Below are 18,269 nucleotides of genomic sequence, written 5' to 3' on the forward strand. Positions count from 1 at the left end.
TGGCTTACAACTGACTGTAACTCCAGTTCCAGGGGATCTATTGCCCTTTCGAGGCCTCTACAGACCCCAGATTCATGTGTACACAGACATACATGCAGACAAAGACCTATACACATTAAGTAGTAGAATTTTTTTAGAAGTTAAATATCTCCATTCCCAACATTCCTTTTTCATAATGATGAAGATACTTGAAATGAAAATTTGGTATTGACTCAGAAATAGCATGACTAATAGTGTAAAGAAATAGAAGAGAAATGTTCTGAATAAAATCAGTTGCAGTGTCCTAGAGGTTTTACTGCCATGCTAAAGACCAAAAGCAACAGGGAAGGAAAGGGCTTATTAACTTCCAGGTAACAGTCTGTCACTGAGGAGGTTGATGAACCTAGAGGCAGAAGGTGAAGCAGAGACTGAAGCAGTCTGGCTTGGTTCCTTGTTCTCCATGATCAACCTGCTTTCTTATACACTCCAGGTCACCATACTGGGGCGGGGGGATAGCACCACCTACAGTGTGCTGGGCCCTCTCACATCAGTCATCCATCAAGGAAATGCACAGGATTGCCTACTGGCTGAGCTTATGGAGGTGTTTCGTTAATGGAGGTTCCTTTCTAACAGATGACTGGAGTTTGTGTCAGGTAGACAAACCCCTAGCTAGCACACAGTATTACTTCTCTAGTGCACTTAGACATGTGCAGGACATCTTTGAGAGATGTAGTTTAAGCCTAGAGGATGGAACACGTAGGACACACCCATACTGACAGAGTAAGATGTTACTGTTTGCATTTCTCTTGTCTCTGTAGTGGCCATGGATGAGACCTGGGATTCTCAGTCTGTGTCCCCGTGGTGGCAGCAAATGCGCATGGCCTGCATTCAGTCAGAGAACAATGGAGCTGCCCTGCTGTCTGCACACGTTGGGCATTCTGTTGCTGCACAGATGTCCAGCAGTGCAACAGATAAGAAAGTAAGTGGGCAGCCGTGCAGCCTTGCTCAGTGGCAGTCCTGCTGCCTGGTGTCTGGTTTCCCACTCTTGGGTGGGTGACTTGCAGTGTCATGGGGCGTGGAATGTGTGCGGAGTCTAATGGAGCTGGAAACAGGGAGTGATGCTTCCCTCAAAAGGGGTCAGGATCAGCCTGGACCTCCGCTCTGCAGCCAGTGATTGGCCTTGCCTCCATCCTCTTGGCCCAGCACTCAGGCAGACAGACCAGCACTTTCTGCCAAATTTGTTGGGTCTTCTCTCAAGGGTTCATTTACATTAAGAAGTTTGCTTTTCTTACATTTCATGTTAGGTCAAATAGTTTCTCCTAGTGGACTGTTAGGTGACACCTGGGTGAGTCTCTAGTGGTTTACTCTAAGCATGGCCAGTCCTGGAGGTCATGGGAGAAATGTGACACTACCAGATTGAGATGTTTGCAGTGATAACATTAGCTGGTACATTAGCGCAAGGCCAGAGACTCTAAGGTGTACACTGGTTGAGCCTGACTGATGGTCATAGGACAGACCTCTAGTAACTGTCTTGAGTCTGCAGTCTCATCCAGTCAAGTATTAAATCTATACAGTTGCTTCTCTGTTGCTTTAAGTTGATACTGATCCAGAGTCTGACAGGTGGCTGGGGGTGTGACTCAGAAGAGCACTTGCACAACATACATAAGGCCATGGCTTTAATCTCCAGCCCCACAGTGAAACCAAACCTGCTGCCAAGGGTGAGAGCAGGATATCTTCTCTCCGTTTTCCCAGATGGTTTTGGATGCTGATGCAGAAGCCCTCACGGACTCCTGGGAAGCCCTTTCTCTGGACACTGAGTACTGGAAGCTCCTGCTAAGACAGCTGGAGGACTGCCTCATACTACAGACTCTGCTGCACAGCAAAGCAAGCCCTCCAGACGCCAAAGCATCATCTCCACAGTCAGAGCCACTCCCAAGGCTTTCTGTTAAAAAACTGTTAGAAGGGGGGAAAGGTGAGCTGAGTCTCACCCGAGTGTGAGCGCATGTGCACATATGGTATTCTGAATAGCGCTTTGCCATTCCCTTCTAACTGGGGCTGTCTGTGAACTCATCCCTCCCACCTGAGCCAAACTAGGAACATAGGTGTGGTGTTTAATTGATATTAGACCAAACCTTTCAGTAAGTGAAATGTTTACAGAGACTCCATCCTTGGACCTGAGTTTGTCCTTGTCCTGTCTCACCCACTCCTGGACACTTGAGTGTTACTCCTGTTTCAAAATCTATCCAAATATCCCTCCAAGAAACCATTCCTGACCAGCATTCTCTCTTCCCTCATGGTCTCCAGAGAGCTAATAACTTCATCCCCTCTTCCCCGTTTTATGTTTTTAAATTTTCCTTAAGTATGTTTTATGTTTCATTGCTACATAGTAGTTATATACATTATGAGCCATAGAGTAACATTTTCCTCTGTGCAGATCTATTATATAGATGTTTATTATAGTTCTGTGTCAGGGGCACTCAGAGTCCTCTGTGCTGCCTATTTTGAATGTCTAGTTAGTTGTATAGATTCTCTTCTGTGCTACAGACCAGATGCACCCTAGTGCCCGGGACTGTCATCTCTTCACCTTTCTTGCTGGTCACACTCTCTCCAGGCTCTGCCCCTGGCTCTCCCACAGCCATTCCCTGTGGGAGCAGCTGTGTGCTTCTCACACATAATTGAGAGCACAAACCGTTGTCCCCTTCCCCAACAGATGACTTTCTGCTGGCCCACAGCATTATGGTTCAGGGGCATAAGAGCCTTTGTTTTCAGTTTTCCCTGAGAGTTCATTATTCTTACCAGAGGCTCTAGGAAGCACTTGATATGATATTTCTAGATTTATATATTCAAGTGCTAGATTTATCTAGAATGATATTTCTAGATTTATATATTCAAGTGCATGTAGCTTCTTTTTATGATTTACTGTTATGTATGTGGGCATGTGCATGCAGGTACACTGACTTTGTGCACATACATGAAGGGCAAAAGAGGGTGTCACGTGTCCTTAGTCAATCTCTTTCTGTTCCTTTGCAGCAGGGTCTCTTTCCAAGCCTAGGATTCAAACTTTCTAGCCTAGGTTTGAAGCCAGCAAGACCCAGGAATCCTTCTGTATCCACCATCTCAGAGATGGGCTTACAAGGGTGGATAGGATGCCTCGCTCCTCACAAGGGAACGAGCTCTGTACTCCAGGCCTTGTGGTTGGGTAGCACTGATTCTCAGACACTGAGCTGAGATTTAACTCGCTTTCTCAGTTTTTATAAGGTTGGTAACAATTTTCCATGTGGTAAATTGACAGCATCCCATATTGTCACCTAAAGAAGGTTGGGGGGACACTTTTTACTATTCACCAAAGAGTATAGTCAGGGGCGTAGCTGTAGAGCAGCAGGTACATGGGCATTTAGAAGACAGATGTGAAGTTTGTTCTCCCAGCATCCTGTCCATGGTGTTTTTACAGGTGAGCTGAGTTTACTAGGAAGCATTATTTTTATGGGGGACTCTTTATTTGAGTCAAAATAAGAGGTAAGCCAGGCTTGACGGCACACGTTAGTCTCAACTATTCTGGAAGCATATGGGAATGAACATTTGAACTAATAGCTTCAGATGAGCCACAGTGGGCAACATGGTGATACTTAATTCCTGCCCCTACTTCACCCCCCAAAGACAGGAAGATTTGGGGGAAAGTTAGTGTTCATTATTTTTAAATGCATTGTTTGTTTTGGTAATAAGCAGAATTTTTTTAAATATCTTGAATATTTTCAGTTCACACAAATGTTTTTATCCTCTTGATGAGTAAGATATGTAAATTATGACTAAATTTTACTCATAGATATTTTCTAACACGGTGAAGTTAGTTGTATATCAATGTAATGTGGGGTGGGTGGGGGTCATGGGGGCAGTGTCTCAGTGGATAAGAGTGCTTGCTGCTAAGGCGAGGTCCTGAGTTCAGATCTTTGAACCACATAAAAGCTAAGTGTGGCTCGGCACACTCTACCCACAGCTGTGGGAGATAGTGACAGACAAGAGTGCCGCCATCTTCGCTCCAGGTTCAGTGAGACCATGTGTCAAGTGAGTCAGGCAGAGTTACAAAACAGGACACCCAGCACCTCCTCTGATGTATGCATGTGCAGTACACACAGACAGATACATACAGTATTTTAAATTAGAATAAAGTAACAGGCGGGTCTTAGTTCCATGATAGAATGATTGTGTGGCTTGCAGTCATGGGCTGATTCACTAGCACCTCATGAGCAGCAGCAGCAGCAGCACAAGTTCAAGGTCACTCATCCTCAGTTGGATGATTTGTTTAAGGCCAGCCTGACGCAAGACCTGTTCTCAAACAAACCATAAAAGAAACCTTTAAAATAGTAGTAATTCCTCCATCTGTGTCTGGTGTAGTGTATTTTGAATTTATGGACCTGGCAAGTGTGTAGTATACAGGGTTAATACATGCCTATGGGTGATTGAGAGTTTCTCAGTGTCAAAGTATGCCCCCAATATCAGCTGTCTTGCTTGCCCTCCTAAGTTGAATGATAGCTATTAATGCACTTTAAGAGTCATGGCTTCTCGGCTTCACCGGGTTCAGGTTCTGAAGTGAACATGTTATGTATATGTGCACTAAGGGAATGTCTGTACCCGTGCTCTGCATTTGGCTCCATTTAACATGTTGCTGCTCATAATTTACCAGATTTCATTTTCTTTCTTGTCTCAAACCTGTAGGTGGTATTGCAGACAGTGTAGCCAAGTGGATATTTAAACAGGACCTCAGCCCTGAATTGTTGAAATGTGCCAAGAAAGAAAGAGATGTAGAAAATCCAGATGAACCCAGAGAAGGTATTGCCCGAAGTTTCCCCGAGGTGTCAGAGGTGGAGATAGACCTAGGAGCCGTACCAGGTGACACCCGAATGATGAGCACTGTGGGATCCAGGGTGGAGTGACATGGCTGAGTTCTTGTTACCAAAAGGATGCTATTACCCTCTTGTGTCTTCCAGACTTGCTCCACTTAGCCTATGAGCAGTTCCCTTGTAGCCTGGAGCTTGACGTGCTGCACGCGCACTGCTGCTGGGAGTATGTAGTTCAGTGGAACAAAGACCCAGAGGTAAAAGTCTCTGTCTGCTGATTATGTCTGCACGTGTGTGCACACAACAGGCTTGTCCTGGAGCACACTGCTCTGCGCTCATGTGTGTGTGTGTGTGTGTGTGTGTGTATGTACGTGTGTACACTCAGTATTGAATCTATAGATGGCTTCGTGTTTGCTAGGTAAGGATTCCCAACACTGAACAATGTCCCCAGCCCTTTCATATTTACTCCCTGGAGACAGGATCTAGTTAAGTTGCCCTTACTGACCTTGAACGGAGGCCTTCCAGAGCTGTAGGTGGTGTGAAGCACTGTGGGCAGCTGTGTAACTAAGTGTGGCTCTCTAACACCCCAGTCGATACTTCATTCAGACTTTAGGAGGTATATCCTCGTCCCAGCTCTGCCATTGCTTTCCCCATGATACTGACCGTGACTAGCACTCTGCATGTAGGACTCAGATGGTGATGGGGACCTGGGCAGCATTCTTGTCCATGGTTCCATTGTTTGGTTTAACAAAGGTGAGTCTATTGTCAGATCACTCTGTTAGTGTATTCTTTTAGTGCACAGTATTGTTACATATTAAAGAGTCTCTATGAGGAGGGAGGAAGGATATTAGATTTTTATACGAGAATGCAGCCTGAGATAAGGACCTCAAAGAAAGAATGTGGGTTTGAGGGGAGCCATTTACAATAATGCTTGTGAAGAGGTTTAAGTAAAGGAGGCAGCAAAGGCAATGTTAGTGCAACCGTTGGCCTCTGTCGGAGTGGAATTCCTTGAATATTGTCTGTCTTACTTGTGTAGTTTTCTAACTATTCATCTACTTCATACATCACACTCTATCTCAACTTCACTACACATACACCCCCCCACACACACACACACTCCTACCTTTAATTTAATTTTTTTTAAAGATTTATTTATTATATATACAGCATTCTGCCTGCAGTCCAGAAGAGGGCACTAGATCTCATTGCAGTTGGTCATGAGCCACCATGTGGTTGCTGGGAATTGAACTCGGAACCTGTGGAAGAGCAGTCAGTGCTCTCAACATGTGTGGTGACAGTAGTGCTAGGGAGGTTTCAAAGGTTTTAGCAAATATCTAGATGAATCTGCAAGCATGACGTGCTATTTGGATTTGAGACTGTCAGCCTTTGTGGTCACACAGATAACAACTAAGGCTTCCCTCTGGTGTTTCCTGTTCCCTCGCTCTAGTTCAGTTCTTCTTACCATTCACTCCTGACCCTGTCTGATATGCTAGCTTTCATATTTACTGTCTGGCCCCCTCACTAGACTCTGTTCAGTGTAGACAAGAGTCTGGGTCTCTTTTGTTCAATGCAGTATTACTGGGGCCTTAAGGTGGTTCAGTGCGTGGGAGATACTCCAATCTGCTGCATGATGACTGTTTGCAAAAGGGAACTCAGTTTTCATACCTGTGAGATTCAAGTATTGCCTGAAGAGAAGAATTGTATAGTAGATAGACCTCGGGAGCTTGAAGCCCTGTCAGCATGATCTGGGTGTGTCAAAAAATTAATCATTAATTAGATAATGAGATGATTGAAGTTATCTTATCAAAAGTTAGATTCACAGAGTTTCTTTCGTTTGTTTCCCCCTCTCCCTCTTCTTATTTGTTTGAGTCAGGGTTTAGCTTTATAGCTTAGCCTGGGACTCCATATGTAACCCACGTGGTCTGGAGTTCATGGTCCTTCTGCTTCTCTCAGTCTCTTCTGATTTGCTTATTGCTTGTCTTTGAGGCAGGGTCTCACTATGCAGCACTCATTACCATGGAACTCACTGTGTAGACAGGCTGGCCTCAAACTCACAGAGATCCGCCTGCCTCTGTCTCCCAAATGCTGGGATTAAAGGTGTGTACCACCGCCACCCAACAGCAGCCACAGCAGCTCCCATTCCTCTAACTCTTCCTCTTCCTCCAACTCCTCCTCTCTTCCTCTCCTCTTCCTCCTTCATATATGTGCGTGTTGCCTCTATGTATGTATGTGGATTGTATACATGCCTAGTGCCCTTGGAGAATAAAAGAGGGTGTTGGGTCCCCTAGAACTTGGGGTATGGATAACGATAAGTTACCATGTGGGTCATCTGAAGAGCAACAAGTGCTCTTAACCACTGAACCGTCTCTCCAGTCCCTTTGCCAAATTCTTAAATAGGCATATGCAGAAATTTACTAAGAAGTCTCCAGTGGGGCTAGAGAGATGGCTCAGTGGTTAAGGTTACTGGGTGCTTGCTCTTCCAAGGACTTGCATCCAGCACTAGCCTGGATGTTCACAAGCCATTCAGGGCCCTTGGTGTGCTCCTCTGCCCTCCACAGGCAGCCTCCACACAGCATGCCCTTGCCACAGACACCTAAGTAAAGTCCATCCTAGAGAAAAGGGTTTCCACGGATGTGAAATGACCTTTGTCCTCTCTCTCTCTCTCTTCTTCTAAGGAAGCTCGCTTTTTGGTTAGATCCATAGAACACTTGAAGCACATTCTTAATCCACATATTCAAAATGGTGAGTAGCAGGTGTTGAGTCCTCAGGAACCCCAGCCGTAAAAGGATGGGAGCTGTGAACGCCCATCCTCTCCCTACATCTCACTGTGCATTACTGTGTGCAAAGTGCCCCTCGTCATTGCCTCCTTCTGGGACTGTGCTGCTGGACTGCTGCTGGCCAGCTGCTCTGCTGTGGGGTAAAAGCGTGGCCATTGTTATTTGCTTAGTTGAGGTTTTTTCTTCACGTATTTTGAATGTTTTAAAGTGCTTTGGGGGCAGGGGCAGGTGGGTTTTTTTGTTTTGTTTTTTGGTTGTTTGGTTTGGATTGCTTTTGTTTTCCTGCAGTCTCCTGTGGCCCAGGCCACTCTTAAACTCACAGTTCTTCTGCCTTGCCTTCCCAAAGGCTCGTATTACAGGCATGAGCCAGCACATCTGGCTACCCTAACGTATTTTTAATGTGTTATTTTAATACTTTGCATAAGAATTCAGCTGTTCTCCACAGTTCATGCATGTCTTTTGTTGTGAATTTCTGAGATGTGCTGGGGGACCAGTGTCAACAGACACTTTCCCAGACGTTTCCCCAATCACTGTCCCAGTCAGTATGTGCTTCATCTGCCCCGTACCCTCACCAGAGCTGGAGAGCCAGGAGTGCTAGTGAGCAGCAGAGCCTTGGGAGTCCTGTGCCCCACCCACCGAGCACAGCCACCGAGCACACAGCATCTTAATTAAGCCTTTCTGGAGGCTGTATGATGTCATGAGGGTGACTTTTTCCTTGTCACTTGTGGTATGGGTTTTATACTAACTGTTTATAGGTGTACATTTCTATTCCCTTACCCTTTTATTTAAAATGAAAATTCCACATAAGATGCAAGAAATAATGTAGAGTCCACATAGTTCCCTACTCTAGTTCTCTCTTAAGATACAGGGCCCAGTTAGAACTGACCTGGAAGGCCCCTCCCTGAGGACAGTTTTCAAGGCATCAGAAGGTGCCATGTAAGCTTTCAGCGGAGGAAAACAACAACAGTCCTACCCTCCTACACTGCTGATGAACCACAGTAACAACCAGGATGGTGGACAACCCTCAGGGACCTGCCCCTGCCCCCAAAGCCCACTAGTGGACACTAGTTCCCTCATAGTTCTCTACCCAGGCAGAGTTCTGTGTGTGAAGCTGCCTCAGTAGTGCTCCGCTCACGGCTCATTTCACTTGCTGTGTAGGTATCGCGCTGATGATGTGGAATACGTTCTTGGTGAAAAGGTTTTCTGCTGCTACCTACTTAATGGATAAGGTGAGATGGTTTTAATTTTCACATACTGATTTCTTAATTTAGTTCTCTTCATTTCTTGATATTAGAAAGATTGCTTACACTGGGGTGTGTTAGTAGATTCTGTTTCTGGTTGTCAGTTGATACTGTATTTTCCTCCTGCTCAGTTAAATATACTTCCCAGGAGTAACATTTTAAAATTACATATGTATATCATTACAATATATAATTAAAAATATATGTGTATATGTATATATATAATTACATGTACATGCATATATATGAGAGTATAATTACATCATTAATTCCCTTCCCTTTCTTCCCTCCAGCTTCTCCTATGTACACCTCCACCTTGTTCTTTTTAAAATTCATGACCTTTTTTTCTGTGATTGTTATTACATATATACACATACTCCTAAACTTATAAATACAATCTGCACAGTCCATATAATGTTGTTATTATAGGTCTATGTTTTCAGGACTGATCAGCTGGTATTGGATAACCAGTTAGTGTGATCTTTCCTGGGGAAGACTGTTTCTCCCACTCAGCGTGCCTTAGCCGCCCTTAGTGCCTTGTCTCTGGTTGGGGGCCCATAAGCTTTGCCTCTTCCCCATCAGCACATCTATTGCGCCATCCTTGTTCAGCTCCTGCTTAGACAGTAGTGCTGGTGACACTTGGTGGGTACCGGAGAAACAATCGCTCTCCCTGCTTCCCTGGCTCTTAGCATCTTACCGGCTTCTCTTCTGCAGTGATCTCTGACCTTTGGGTGACTGAGTTGTGCTGTAGATGTATCAGTTGGGACTGGGCTCTGCATGTTGATTCAGTGTGGTTTTCTGTAGTGTTCTCTGTAAGAGAAGGTTCCTGGATGCAGAGTCACTTAGCTTTGAGTACAAGAATACATATTTAGAATGTACCTAGGGACTGTGCTAGAGTAGTGATGTATCAGTTGTAGGTTCTCCGGGTAGTTGGAGTATCCAGGTATCAGAATGACTTCCCTCCTGTTGGGTGGGACTTAAGTCCAATTAGAAAGAGAGTTGTTGGTTACTGCTAAGGTCTGTGTTCACTAGTGGACTTTGGGGCCAGGGGCATGGGCAGGTCCCTGAGGGTTGTCCACCATCCTGGTTGTTACTGTGGTTCATCAGCAGTGTAGGAGGGTAGGACTATTGTTGTTTTCCTCCTCTGAAAGCTTACATGGCACCTTTGGGTGCCTTGAAAACTGTCCTCAGGGAGGGAGCCTTCCAGGTCAGTTCTAACTGGGCCCTGTATCTTAAGTGTCTACAGCAATAGGAATTTACCTCTGCGGGCTGGGCAGTCCCTTTTTTATTTTTAGTTTTTGAACTCTTAACAATTCTCCTAGCCGGGTGGTGGTGGCGCACACCTTTAATCCCAGCACTTGGGAGGCAGAGGCAGGTGGATTTCTGAGTGCAAGGCCAGCCTGGACTACAGAGTGAGTTCCAGGACAGCCAGGGCTATACAGAGAAACCCTGTCTCGGGGGAACAAAAAAAAAAAAAACAAAAAACAAAAAACAGTTCTCCTGTCTCAGGCTCCCATGTGATTTGTTACAGGTGCACATCACCATGCCTGACTATAAAATCTTATCGCACTCATCCTTTACCCCATAAGCACTATGGTTCTATCCTTGACAGGCCTAGGAGGCGTTTATTCTGTTGTACTGATCTAAGACATTCTACACGATGTTTGCTTTCCCCCCTTATATATAAGGTAACCTGTCAGGAGATAAGAAGGCAGAAGTGAACAAACCCTGCATTAAGAGAATGGCCACTTTCCATTTCCCTCTCTAGACTGATAACTTTCTGGATTTAGAGACTTAAAAATCCTTTCACGTGACAGGGACATGGCTCTAAGGAAAAGAAGTCTGGCATGAAGAAAATACTTTTGCAGGCAGTGGTTTGGGGTTTTTATGTAACCCCACAGAGTTTTCTTAGCTTGTGTGGTAAAGGTTCAGTCAGTAGAATCTGCTACTCAATATTTGAAGACATTGGGCAGTTTTTAGTAGAGAAATTGCATCCTCGGGATTTCTGGCAGCATCATGGAATATCAGTTGGCCTGGACTGAGCCTGCTGCCCTAAGTCTGTTATAGGAATTAATCCCAGGAAATGAGGTAACAGTTTTCAGTCTCAGCTCCACTATCCTCTTGAACTATGAGGTAATTTTCCTGAAGGTAGAGCTCCCACCTCCTATTTGGCCTGTAGACATAAATAGTCATGCTGGAGGGAGTACTTACTGAATCAAGGGCTTTTTGTTTTGTTTTATTTTGGTTTTTTTTTTTAGCTTGGCGTATAATTCTTATCTGTTTTGGTGTTTTCTTTTATAACCATTTAAAACTATTTTTATCAACAAATGAGTTCTTAGGTGTGTTCTGTACTAGGGATTTTTAGACAACACAGCTACTTGCCTGTACAAACCTGAGAGAGCTGGGTTTTACCAAGCCTCTGTTGCCTGTCTTCCTTCCTTCCTTCCTTCCTTCCTTCCTTCCTTCCTTCCTTCCTTCCTTCCTTCCTTCCTTCCTTCCTTCCTCCCCTGCCTCCCTTCCTCCCTTCCTCCCTCCCTCCCTCCCTTCCTTCCTTCCTTCCTTCCTTCTGCTCTTCTGTCCGCCTGTCTTGTTATCCTCCAGCTCCCCCTCCCCTTTCTTTCTATCTGACAGGGTCTCCCTGGATAGCCTTGAACTTTAAATTTCAAGATCTTCTCTCCTCTGCTCTTGTGCGCTGGGAGTCCAGCAATGTGCGGCTCTACCGTGCCTGCGGGGACTTTTCTTATTGGTTCAAAACACACAATTTATTTGGGAGGGGGGATTTTTTTATTAGATGTATTTATTTCACTTTATGTTCCTGAATATTTTGCCTATGTGCATGTATGTGTACCATGTGTAAGCCTGTAGAAGCCCTAGATGGTTGTGAGCTATGGTGTTGGTACAGGGAATTGAACCTGGGTCTCTGCAAAAGCAACAGCACTCTTAACTGCTAGGGTGTCTCTCCAGCCCAAGAATTATTTATGGAAAATTATTACTCAAGAGCTCAGTGTGATATTTTTTTGTGATAGAATATTTGAATGCTTCCACAAAACATTGCTCTTCTTACTGGTAGTCAGTCACTAGTTAATTCCTGGCATGTGTGTTTACAGCTGCAATTCTGGTTGCTTTTTATTTCCTGTTCCATTCTAATGCCTTTTAGTTTAAATTGCTAAATATTACATTTCCTGTCTGTTTCAGGTTGGGAAATCTCCAAAGGATAGGTTGTGCCGACGGGTGAGTGAGTCTCATTGTCAAACCTGCATTCTGTCTGCACAGTGTCTTCCTGTGGGAGTGAACTTTGGTTCTTATTGCTGAGGTGATCTAGCTGGAGATAACAGAGAACAGAAAGAGAGCGCCACATTAAGGAAATAGTCGTGGTCTCTGGCCACTCTCAAGTTTCCCTGACTAGATAGCAGCTAGCCTGTGAGATTCCTCCAGCTCTGTTAGCTTTGAACTCTGGATGGGAAGCAGCATTGTCGTTTCTGCCTCGGTCCGCTCAGCTCCAGCCCTTCACAGTAGAGATGCCCAACCACCCCTGTCTCATCGCAGCCCCTCGACTGAGACTGACCCACAGACACTGAGGCTGCTGCTCAGTAGTGTCTGTTCAGAAATGGGACTTGTTCTTCTGAAATGTCTCAAGAAGTGAGACACATAAATATAACTGTTAAAGACCTTATTTCCCCCAACCAACCACTATGACTTGAGTACTCAGGAGTGTGCATGCCACACACACACACACTTCACACACACTTCACACTTTGTATTATGTACTTTGAGGATGTGAAAAATTGCTTGCTTGTTGGCTTTAAAAAGACTATGCAGGCCGGGCGGTGGTGGCGCATGCCTGTAATCCCAGCACTCTGGGAGGCAGAGGCAGCCTGGTCTACAGAGTGAGTTCCAGGACAGCCAGGGATACACAGAGAAACCCTGTCTCGAAAAAACAAAAAAAACCAAATCCAAAAAACAAAAAACAAACAAACAAAAAAAAAAAAAAAGAAAAGAAAAAAGACTATGCAGAGATGCAGTGGCCCTCACATTGGTCTGTTGAGGGGTCATTGGGAACTGTTTCTTGCCAAAAATTTGATTCTATTATTTGGTTGTCAAGTGGGATATTCTAGTTTTATTCAGAGAATCCAGTTCAGTGCCTTCAAGATACCATAAAACCAGCAGCCCAGGCTGGTAACTGTATACCTTACTGCATTTCCTGGTTAGCTGGCTGGCAAATGCTCTGGCAAGTTGAAGAATCCATCTTTACAGCGCACAGACACGAAATGTTACTGTCTACCCACTTGCCCTGGTGCTAGAGATGGAATTCAGGAGTCTTATATATATTGAGTATACCCCACCCACTGAATCACACTCTCACCCCAGAACATTGACTTTTAAGATTGATAGTAATAATACTGATCTCACACTAAACACTGATATCAAACTGATCCTACCAAACCCACTAGCAGAAATTTTAACATATAATGACTTCAGATTGTAGTCAGTGTAGAAAGTCAATGAACATGCTGATCCCTCTTTCTGTAGCACAGCAGTGCTGATGCAGGGATGTTGTGTTCCTTTTTGAAAACAGGATGTAGGGATGAGTGACACGGCACTGACATCCTTCCTCGGCTCCTGCCTGGATCTTCTTCAGACGTCATTAGAGGTAAAGGAGGGGTACAGTAGCCATGTGGTGGGCCATGCCTGTAATCCCCTCCTGGGAAACTGGGACAGAAGGACTGAAGGCCACCCAGAGCTATGCAGTGGAACACACACACACCTCTTCCTTAGTCTCAATGTGTCTTTAGATATTAGATATGCTGAAAACCATTCAGTCAGTTTAAGGAATGACATTTGGTGGATTATATATCATATTTATCTGTAGGTTTTAGCTTTAGCCTAAAAGGTGTATTCATTTTTCTTTGTCTCTTTCTGAATCATACTTTGTGGTTCCTCTGCTGTAAATGGGGATGCAGAACTTCAGGTTTGCACTGTGGAGTGTTGCAGCCTTTGTCTCTGACTCCTGACACAGACTTTCATTCTCCCACTCACAGGCTGACATTAGCAGGGATGAAGTCCAGGTGCCAGTCCTGGACACCGAGGATGCCTGGCTGTCCGTGGAAGGTCCCATCTCTATCGTGGAGCTGGCGCTGGAGCAGAAGCCTATCCACTACCCACTGGTGGCGCATCACTCCATCCTGTGCTCCATCCTGTTTGCATCCATGCGCTTTTCCCTGAAGAGTGTGAAGCCACTTGCCCTTTTTGACAGCAAGGTGAGCTCCCCAGAGGGCTCTGGAGCTGCCTGGGAGTTCTGGCTAATAGGCACATGGGTTTCTTACTCAATTGTATGTGTTTGGTTTTTAGTGATTTGTAGGGTGATCACTGAAAGGTTCCAGGTCCCTTATCCCCTTACCTAGCTCTGTTCTCTTACTTTCCTCACAGTGTGCTCCAGGGCCATGCCCTCTGCTGTCAGTCCTTTTCATTCTGCATGTTCTTCCTAGACAGACCCGCGTGCTTCCTCCTGTGTGTGAAGGCAGGACTTACTTGTGCAGGTTGATGAGCATGCTTCAATGAATGACCTACGGAGCTTGAGATGCTATGGCCTAGAGGATAATGCATTCTAAAGGCTCTGAGGAATCTACCTCAGAGCATCAACTGCAGAGCCAACGGAGCCTGAAGGGGTTACAGCAAATCTGTTCTCAAGCTTGGGACTGGGCAAGCCATCTATAGAAAGCTTATTTAGGATGATCTTGGACATACTTAGTTTGGTAGTCTACGTAAGCAGGAGAAATACATATTTTAAGAGAGAAATTTGGGGACTGGGGATACAGTTTAGTGGTAGAGCACTTGCTTAGTAAGCAGGATGCCCTGGGTTCTCGCTCTCCCTAACCAGAGAGTGACAGAGCTGGGGAGGGGACATTGTAGTCGTTGTTAGTGTGCATTTTATTTTGTCTTGTTATTTTTGGGTTTGTCTGGTTTTTCAAGACAGGATATCCCTAGCTGTCCTGGAACTCACAGATTGACCTGCCTCTGCCAATCTGGTGGGATCAAAGGTGTGCATCACCACTGCCCAGCTGAGAGATTTTTAATCAATATTTCTCATTTAGATTACAGTTGTTTATGTGCAGCATAGTGGTAGAGACAGTGTCTAACCTACAGAGGACAAAAAGGAAAACGTAGATGGCAGTTAACCTTCGAAAGAAAGGCAACAATGGGGGCCGATGACAAACGTTCTCAGTGAGACAACATTATATATAATAAATATTGAGTCTGAGTTAGTTCATTTGAAATTATAAAAGATACTTAAGAAATAGTAGAGTTGGCCCGGCGGTGCGTGCCTTTACTTCCAGCATCCTGGAGATAAGACACCACCCATGGATCCTTGCCACTCACAACTACCTGCAACCTGGGCGAAGACTGACTATATCTGCAGCCAGTGGCGTGCAGTGTTAACCTCCGTGATGCTAGGCAGGACTTAGATCACGGACAGTCACTGTGCAGCAGATACTCTCTATCTGGAATGGCTTGTTCAGACTAAAGGTAATGGAAGGTAAAGTGTAGCTGAGTGGCAGGCCTGGGTGCTCTCACTCCATTTCCTGCTGAGGGAAACCTGACACCCTACTGTTTGATTGGCTTTTGTGTTGGGAAGAGTGTGCAGGCCAGAGGAAAATGGGTGTCTTCCTCAGTGTGTCTCTTCTCCTTACTGCCTGAGACGGCCATTCCAGCTTTTTCTGTTAATGTTGAGGATTTGAATTCAAGTGCGTATGCTTGTTCAGCAAGTGCTTACTCAGTGAGCAGCTACCCAGCCTGCCCCGTTCTGTATGACTCTTTAAACACATAAAAGGTTTAAAGATTCAGAATACATGCTAGCTGTTCCCGTGATCTCCTACTGCTTAGCCAATTATCCCAAAAGTCTTAGTGTCTGCAAACAGCCAACACTATTTTAGATTTTAGCCTTGCAGAAGATAGCAATTCCTGTCATCGAGCTAGATCCACAGACCTTGGTAATTTTCAGTGTCACTTAAATAGCCTTTGAACTCAAGATCCTCTTACCTCCCCAGGGATTACAGACACAATCCACCATGCCGCGTTCACTTTTTCAGGCCTTATGGGTCATGAATCTGACTTTCTTACCTAACTGCCTTTGGCATAAAGGATCTCTTGAGACTGGTGGAGAATGGGAATGTGATCTAGTCCGTGTAACTGTCTGTAGGGTTGCTCACCTGACCACTGGGTTCTCTCAGACAGGGTAAACAAGAGCGCCCAAAGCAGAACCACAGTTCTTTGGAATGCAGTCTGGAACGTCACCTGTCTAATTACACTTGCTAGCAGCCTGCAGTCCTCAATCCAGGGGAAGAATAACGTAACACTCAAGTATGAGCGGGGCCGTCTTAAAGGCTGCTGCTCACACACCAGGCTGCACTTACCACTCTGGACGGAGACAATGCTGACAGCTTTCTGTTTAAGGAAAAAGCAAAAGTCACCCACAGGCTACTCATGAAGTCACCAGCCAAAAGTCCCCCGAGTTCTTCCCTGATTCATACTCACCAGGGCCTTTTTGTTTTTCCATCTTTCTCTTTAGGGAAAGAATGCATTTTTTAAGGATTTAACTTCAATTCAGTTATTACCTAGTGGGGAGATGGATCCAAATTTTATTTCTGTAAGACAACAGGTAAGTTAGTTACTAGATTTTGTTCTTCTTTCTTAGGAGGAAATAGCAAAGCAGAAATATAGTCTTTTAAAAGGATGGCCACTTCTTCAAGTGAAGCTAGTTTCCCTAGTGTGTGTTCCTTTATATTGATAGCAAAACCATTTTCAAACCAGTGGGACGGCTCCCCAGCTAAAGACACATAGTGACCTTAATTCCATCTCAGCGTAGAGGAGAGAACTGATTCCTCCACATTCATGCTGTGGCATGTGTACACATGAATGCATGCACACACATTTTAAAAATTAAAAATTTTAATGTAGTCTTTTGACAAAGTTGACTTGAGGCACTTTTAATTATGTCGTTCATGTGGTGGTGGGGTGCTTGTCCTGTGGCACTGAGTGTGGAGGGCGAGAGCTGCTCTGTGGGCTCAGTTCTCCACAGGCCACCAGCTTACACAGCAAGCACTGGGATTCGTTTAAATGAGAAATACTGACGAGGCAATGCTGTGCCTTCCTGTCTTCAAGTTCTTACTGAAAGTCGTCAGTGCAGCTGTCCAGGCTCAGCATTCCAAGGACAAAGACCCCTCTGCAGAAGCAGCAAATACTCACTGGAAAGACCTTAACTGGCCAGTGCTGGCTGTGGACTTAGCCCACCACCTTCAAGTGAGCGAAGACGTCATCCGAAGGCACTATGTGGGAGAGCTGTACAGCCATGGAGCTGACCTCTTGGGAGAGGAGGTATGAATGGCCCGGGGTGCGCACAGGATGCGGGTGACTAGCAGCCGGCTGGAGGACGCAGCAAATGAATAGTAAAATAGTTGGATATCATGGTGTGGGCATTTGGGATGTGGAGGCAGGAGGATAAGAACTGTTAAGGTCAGCCTCATCTATATAGGCCAGCTTGGACATGAGACCAAGTCCAATGAAATCAACAGCAAAAGAACAGAGAGCTGTATCCAGGTGTGTACCTGCTGCCAGGTTCATAAAGGCACAGAGCGGTACACAGGTAAGGCCCCGAGGTCTGATCATCTGCTGGAGCAGAGAAGCATGGAGTTCTGTACCAAGAGACAAGAAAGTAAATCGGTCACAGGAGTGTCAGTGGGTAAAAGAAAGTGGTAACTAAACTGACCTCTCAGGGAGAAGCAACTAGCCACTCAGAGCTGAGGGACAGAGGAGTCCAAAGGTCCAGAGATGGGACTAGCGTGGCAAGGCCCAGGGCCAGAAAGCCAGTGTGGCTGCCAGACCTCGTAAACAATGAGTCGGGGTGGGTAGGTGTCCACTCAAGCCAGGAGTGGCCCCGGCAGCAGTAAGGAGAGGAAGCTGGCTGCTCTCCAAGCCTGAGGTCCCTTCATGTACTCAGCAGCCATCAGATGGTGGAATCTGACATTGTCCCCCTACTTGAAAATGAGGTATATTGTCGAATGAATTGAAAACTTAGGTAGCAACAATTAGCTGACAAGCAAGAGTTGGGTTTCCGTTCTTCCTTTATCCATTCACATGGTCATGTTGAGAGAGCTTAAGTCATCTCTTCACTGGCAGCCTTCCTGGGACAGTAGCTCTTGCTGAATTGCTCTCCATGTTCACCCTCAGGCCATTTTTCAAGTTCAAGACAAAGAAGTTCTGGCATCTCAGCTGCTAGTGCTGACAGGGCAAAGGCTGGCCCACGCACTTTTCCACACGCAGACGAAGGAAGGCATGGAGCTGCTGGCCAGACTCCCGCCCACACTCTGCACCTGGCTGAAGGCAATGGTGAGGGGAGGGCAGCGTGAGTGGAAGGTCCACAGTGGCCTCTTCAGTGAGCT

At 45.5% G+C, this 18,269-nt stretch overlaps 1 protein-coding gene across 2 annotated transcripts in view; it reads left to right on the plus strand.

Annotated features, from left to right (window-relative positions):
* Rab3gap2 (RAB3 GTPase activating non-catalytic protein subunit 2) overlaps positions 1-18,269 on the plus strand; it is a 79,041-nt gene that overhangs the window by 57,773 nt on the left and 2,999 nt on the right. The window contains exons 23-34 of one of the 2 annotated variants that reach the window (XM_052201133.1): positions 798-958; positions 1,732-1,951; positions 4,693-4,866; positions 4,965-5,071; positions 7,490-7,556; positions 8,750-8,820; positions 12,028-12,063; positions 13,409-13,483; positions 13,872-14,090; positions 16,400-16,489; positions 16,993-17,205; positions 18,058-18,216. In XM_052201133.1, coding sequence (XP_052057093.1) covers positions 798-958; positions 1,732-1,951; positions 4,693-4,866; positions 4,965-5,071; positions 7,490-7,556; positions 8,750-8,820; positions 12,028-12,063; positions 13,409-13,483; positions 13,872-14,090; positions 16,400-16,489; positions 16,993-17,205; positions 18,058-18,216 — 1,592 coding nt within the window. The remainder of the gene's footprint in view (positions 1-797; positions 959-1,731; positions 1,952-4,692; positions 4,867-4,964; positions 5,072-7,489; positions 7,557-8,749; positions 8,821-12,027; positions 12,064-13,408; positions 13,484-13,871; positions 14,091-16,399; positions 16,490-16,992; positions 17,206-18,057; positions 18,217-18,269) is intronic. The other variant, XM_052201134.1, reaches the window with a different exon arrangement.

The sequence above is a fragment of the Apodemus sylvaticus genome, chromosome 12 (genome assembly GCF_947179515.1).
Source record: "Apodemus sylvaticus chromosome 12, mApoSyl1.1, whole genome shotgun sequence".
Taxonomy (NCBI): domain Eukaryota; kingdom Metazoa; phylum Chordata; class Mammalia; order Rodentia; family Muridae; genus Apodemus; species Apodemus sylvaticus.